General features: G+C 37.4%; 2 protein-coding genes across 3 annotated transcripts in view; one reads left to right on the plus strand and one right to left on the minus strand.

Moving 5' to 3' along the window:
* mtrf1 (mitochondrial translational release factor 1) overlaps nt 1–1,900 on the plus strand; it is a 5,516-nt gene extending 3,616 nt beyond the window's left edge. For both annotated transcript variants that reach the window (XM_024294593.2, XM_036215806.1), the window contains 6 exons: nt 636–743; nt 840–1,012; nt 1,080–1,197; nt 1,273–1,409; nt 1,486–1,584; nt 1,674–1,900. In XM_024294593.2, coding sequence (XP_024150361.1) covers nt 636–743; nt 840–1,012; nt 1,080–1,197; nt 1,273–1,409; nt 1,486–1,584; nt 1,674–1,802 — 764 coding nt within the window. In that variant the 3' untranslated portion in view covers nt 1,803–1,900. The remainder of the gene's footprint in view (nt 1–635; nt 744–839; nt 1,013–1,079; nt 1,198–1,272; nt 1,410–1,485; nt 1,585–1,673) is intronic.
* A 1,064-nt stretch (nt 1,901–2,964) lies between these two features.
* The window catches only part of LOC112160091 (WW domain-binding protein 4), a gene marked incomplete in the record, with an annotated part of 6,037 nt that continues 3,210 nt past the window's right edge, over nt 2,965–5,791 (minus strand). The window contains 2 exon segments of the mRNA XM_024294454.2: nt 2,965–3,659; nt 4,984–5,210. Of these exon segments, the coding sequence (XP_024150222.2) occupies nt 3,458–3,659; nt 4,984–5,210 (429 nt within the window).

Genomic DNA, 5,791 nt, shown 5'->3' on the forward strand with positions numbered 1-5,791 from the left:
TAAAGAGCTATGTAGGTCCAGTTCTCACTGACCACTACCCAGTAGGAGCCACACAGAAGAACAAAAATTTGTATTTATGTTATTGCTATTTTTTATGTGAAATATAAACAAACTTTAAGAGAAATATGTGAAACCGTTTATAACAGAATTTCACAAGACTTCCTTTCAAAATAACAGACTTCCTGTGTCACATTTGATCGTTTTATGAATCAGTGGTAGGTAGTATAATATCAGAAATGAAAAAATATATATTTTAGAACATTTGTGGTGCTTCTTAGCCAGAAATTCATAAATCTAACTATTTAAATTTAAAACAGAGCAAATTAACTTTAGTTTTTTGAACCATTAAGCACATTTAAACACTGAAATTTGTCAAAATGTCTAGTTCTCAATTATCGAACCACTATGGCTACTGTGCTTTGGAGGCTCGCAAAGGGATTAGTAAGTTTCCTTTTTTTTTAAATTTACTTTACAGTTACTTTTTAAACTCAAAGCTTTGTATTTTCCTATAACCAGAGAGCCACAATAGAGGGCCAGACGTGGCTCTGGAGCCGCAGAGCGTCAGATTAAGAGCTTAAGTCAAGTAGATTCAGTATTTTATCACCTCTATTAGTCGTTAGTTTCTCTCATTTCAGGCGACATCTGTCAGCAGTTCACTAAAGAGATGTTCGATATGTACCAGGGTTTCGCCATCTACAAGAACTGGGACTTCAACCTTTTGAACTACACATCTGCTGAGTATGGTGAGTACGTTTATTTACTCCAAATTGTGGTTCAAGCTACAACTCTTTGTGTGAATTTGTGATTTAAAAGACGTTGCACGATCTGTCTGTTTTCAGGTGGACTGCACCACGCGGCCATCAGGATTGCAGGAGAGAGCGTGTACAGACATCTGAAGCACGAAGGAGGGACGCACAGGGTGCAAAGGATCCCGGAGGTGGGCCTGTCGTCCAGGATGCAGCGCATCCACACGGGAACCATGACCGTCATTGTTTTGCCGCAGCCGAAAGACGTAACCGACGTTCTCTGCGTTATGATTCCCATTTTGTCGGCCCACGTAACACATCTGTCGCTTGTAGCTAAACATCCATGTAGACCCGAAGGATCTGCGAGTCGACACCTTCAGATCTCGAGGAGCTGGCGGGCAAAGCGTCAACACGACGGACAGCGCTGTGCGAATTGTTCATCTTCCAACTGGTAAAGTCTGGATTTAGGAGTATTTTTAGTCACTACATTATTATGACTACATTATTTCGACTATTATCTAAACAGGCATTGTTGCTGAGTGTCAGCAGAGTCGCTCTCAGCTCCAAAACAGGGAGACCGCCATGCAAATGCTGAGGGCCAGACTCTACCAAAGCATGATGGGTAAAGAGACAGAGCAGAGACACACTGCACGAAAGCAGCAGGTAACGGATGCTTTATAAAGGAACAGCTTTTCAAGCATTTAAAGCTCTTTATTTATGAATTCCTACATGTTGACAGGTGGGAACACGCTCTCAGTCTGAGAGGATTCGTACCTACAACTTCAGCCAGGATCGCGTCACCGATCACCGTACTGGATATTCCACCAGAGACATCAAGGTCATTTAAATCTTTTTATTTCCATTGTTAACTCTCATTTTATTCTTAATAAAAATTACTTTTTTTTTTTTGGACCTCACTGGGAACAGGAGTTCATGAAAGGAGGGGAGGAGCTTGACGATCTGATTGCTGACCTTCTGGAACATGCAGAGCGAGAGGCTCTCCTGGAGATTGTAACCACCAGGTCCCAGCCTGAGTCGGGACAGTCTGCAGACTGACTTAACATGCCTTTATCACCTAGTAAAACCATGTATTCTGCTGATATATTTAATTTATTGCAAAAAGATAAGTACTTTTTTAAAATAAAACTTGTATATAATCTGTGTCTGCCTGTTTTCTTAATAAAACTGCAACACATTTAAAGTTCTGCATAAAAAATACAGTTTATTCTCACGTCAATTTCTGAGACCACTTACCATGATCAAAACTTTCCTTAAAAACCCATAAAAGTCAAATTTTCTGCTCTGCGGTGCATTATCATACCACTAAGGGCAGTAGAAGGACTTTTCCTGCTCATTTCAAAATGGCTGCCTCCATGAATGCTCAAAATCACTTTTGGCGGGAAAAGGTTTCGCTAATTTTTCAAACTTTACGATAAGAGTAGCTTATCTATTATTACTCAATTTTGTGAATGACTACTTGTTGAATTAAAATAATTCAAATTTTGTTGATAATTAATTCCTTACAACACCTTTTTAAGATTCTGCGTATCAAATTTGAGACAACTAAATAAGGGCCTTTTTTTCTTGAACACTTGTCAATATTTTTACATCATAAACTAATATCTATAACACTTTATTCATATTATATTTTATGTATGCATGTCTTACAACCACTATCTCATTAGCATGATCAAAACTTTCTTTAAAAATCCATTCAATATAACTTAGTCTGTTTTATGCCTTGTAGTTCATCATCATTCCACTTGGAGCAGCTTTTCCTGCTCATTTAAAAATGGCTGCCTCCGTAAAATCTCAAAACCACTTTTGGCGGGAAAAAGTTTAGCTAGTTTTTCAGACCTCTTTTTTAGAATGACTCATCTATTACTAATTTTTGTAAATGACCACTCCCTGTATTGAAATAATGTAGAAATTGTTAATTAGTTCTTCAAAATATAGTAATATTTTTTGGTGTGTATATCAAATTTGCGACAATGGCTAAATAAGGTGCTTTTTTCTGAAACGTTTGTTAATATTTTTTACATTTTAAAATAAACTGTAAGAAAAAAATCATATAATAAAATGTAGAAAATTTAATTTTTTAGCTTAAAAACACTAATTATATATTTAAAAATTGCTATGAAATGAAACTGTCCTTATTTTTTATCCGTCTTTTGAGAGTTGATTCTAGCTCTGCATTTTTAAATGACTAAACAACATCAAAAGCCAATAAAGTTTTTTAATCAGTTTCATACAGCCCTTTACTCAAATGTACGTCACGCCCTACATGCCTGTGCCAACCCTGATACAGAGTCGCATAGGGGGTTCTAGTTTCAAACATTAAAAAACATTTTTCCCATCACTAGAAGCACTGTTTATTCACTAAAATGATTCATATTAGTTGACAAACATTGCAGAAAGATGTGGCTAAAACTGTCAAAAATATATACATCTGAAATAAAGAAAACGTGTGTACTCCACTTTATTATTAAAGGACTTCCTGTAACTAAAATTGAAAAATATGAAGCTCCTAATTAATTGGGTGGATTCAGTATAGAAAAATATTAAAAAATGGTTCAAATAATTGATCTTAATGTAATTGTTGCTGGGTAAACAGGGTTTAAAATTTAGGTTTCACAAATAAATATTTGAATTAAACAAATCAACATAAAAAAGATTGGTTTATTTGTGTATAAAGTCTCAGTTTGAAGCTTTTAGTCGTCGTCGTCTCTCTGTCGGAGGCTCCTGGATTTGCCGTTCTGAGATTTGGGTTTCCTGAATGAAGCGGGTCCGCCTTCCTCCCCGAGCGAAGTGATGATGCGCTCCTTGAACTTCGGCTTGGGCTCAGGGGGGAGTTCGGCTGGAGCGCTGGCCGTGCTCCCCTCCACCTGCGGCAACTGTAGGTCTACGTTTGCACTGCAGAGGAAGGAGAAGTACAATTTCTTAAGATCTATTTTCAAAGCGTTCCCAGTGGTATTTAATTATAATTGTGTTGTTTTTAGTCACAATTTAAATAAACCGTGTCATTTTCTAGGACATAGTTTCATCACACAGTAGTTCATTAGAAATTCACTTTTCATTTCTAAGCTGGAGGCACTCTCCATCGCTGAGAGCTCTCTGTTTACATCTTCTCCTGCTAGCTTACAGCCCCTCACACACCACAAACTTAAATTTCAGGCGCAACAAAATGAGCAACATCAGAACAACAGTTTTGAGCCAGAATATTGACAAAACAGTTTGTCAAAATTAAAGAATTTACATCAGAGGCCAAAAAGATAAGTTGTGGTGTCCCACAAGGATCAATTCTGGGCCCACAGCATTTTTGATGATGATGATCTGAATACATTTTAGATTTTTGGTACTGATTATCGTAAATGACTTGTCTTTGATTCATAAATGGAAAATAATACTGTGGATGCTTGAAATTTAGTTACATCACTGATCTTAAGGATCCTCGGACAAAGAAAATGGATCTTCTTGATGTACGATCTTCTCTAAACTGCAATTTTTTTTGTTTGTTCCAGATTTACAGCAATTTGAATCAAGAACTCAGACGTACAATTTAGAGCCTAATTTCTCCAAAAATAGGACTTTCATCACAAGAAAAAATGCAGCAAGAACATGCTAAAAACACCAAAGACACATGAGGACGCAGGCGCAGACAACAACATGGCCTCAAGATGGCGCCAGAGCATCATTAACCGGATGTCCTCGACTTAAGTTTCACTGAAGTTCACGCTCTTTCCCTAGAAAAACACCGGAGCCCAGTTAGGGCTAGAAAATGACCTAGTATAGATTCAGCTTCCGGCTACAGTTGCGACATTCCCGATTCCGGCTAACCCCGGGCTCCCACGGCTAGCGTTACGGCTTCTATCCGAGCGCCGCAGTCTTTAAGTAACTTTAAAAGTGCCACTGCAGACGGTCAGGTTCGACCTCTGCAGTCTGGTGAATCTGTTTCGTTGGGTTAAAATTTTCACCGGACGCCGCAGCTGAACCGCAGTAAGAGGGCGGGATTAGTGTACTTCCTATATAAATGGCGAGTTATTGCATGAACCTCCATGAGTTCGGAGTTTCGCGAGGTTTGCAGCCATCCCGTAACCATATGGAGCTATCTGTTGTAGCTAGACCGCTCCCACATCGCACCTGAGCTGCAACGCTAGCCATGGGAGCCTGGGGTAACAATGAACTTATTTGGGCGCCATCTTGCCTGCAACCAGGTCCCCCCTCTCAAGACACTTACTATGGGTCCTTTTCTTGCTTGATTTTTTCCCAGGCGCCATACGGATTGGCAGCTCTTCGTCTTTTGGGCTGCGTAGGTGCCGGCGTCGCCTTCTCTTCTACTTTCTCAGGTTCGGCCGCTGTGGCTTTGACCTCTTCCTCTTGTTTGACCTCCTTGTTTTCCTCCTTAGGAGCATCATCACCGATTTTATCCTCTTTTTCCGTAGGCTCAGGTTCAGTTTTTCTCTTCTGAAAAACATTTTTTAAAAAAAGGGGGAAAAACTTTCTTGTTATTCTAGTTTTGCTTATTTCTCATTTATACTATTATTTTCTTTTGGAACAATAAAGTTCATTTCAACAATAAAGTTTTTCAAAATAAAGTAAGTTTAGAAAAAACATGTCTGGGTAGCAAGAATTTTTTTTCTTAAAATAAGAATTCTTTCTGAACGTTTTTCTTTCTCTATTGGCAGATTAAAAGAAAAATCTTTTTTGAACAAGAACAAAAACATCAAAAAAGAAACAGTTAAAAAACCAAACAAAAATAAAAAGAAAAAAAGTTCAAAAATTATTAATCATTTTATAACAATATATAAAAACTTAATCGCACAGGGGGCCAAATTCCATAACAAAACTTAGGTCACGGGCCGAAGATGATAAAAATTTATTAAACACACTTAAAGGAAATTTTAAAAACTTTTAAAATGTAATTTTTTAACCAAAAATATTAATAAAAAAAGGCAAGAATATTATTCCAGAATAAATCAACTTAAATAACTTTCAATATTTTACTCTTTTTAAAAATATATTTTGTCAAAACTCTACAAGTTACA

The sequence above is a fragment of the Oryzias melastigma genome, linkage group LG2, assembly GCF_002922805.2.
Source record: "Oryzias melastigma strain HK-1 linkage group LG2, ASM292280v2, whole genome shotgun sequence".
Lineage (NCBI taxonomy): Eukaryota > Metazoa > Chordata > Actinopteri > Beloniformes > Adrianichthyidae > Oryzias > Oryzias melastigma.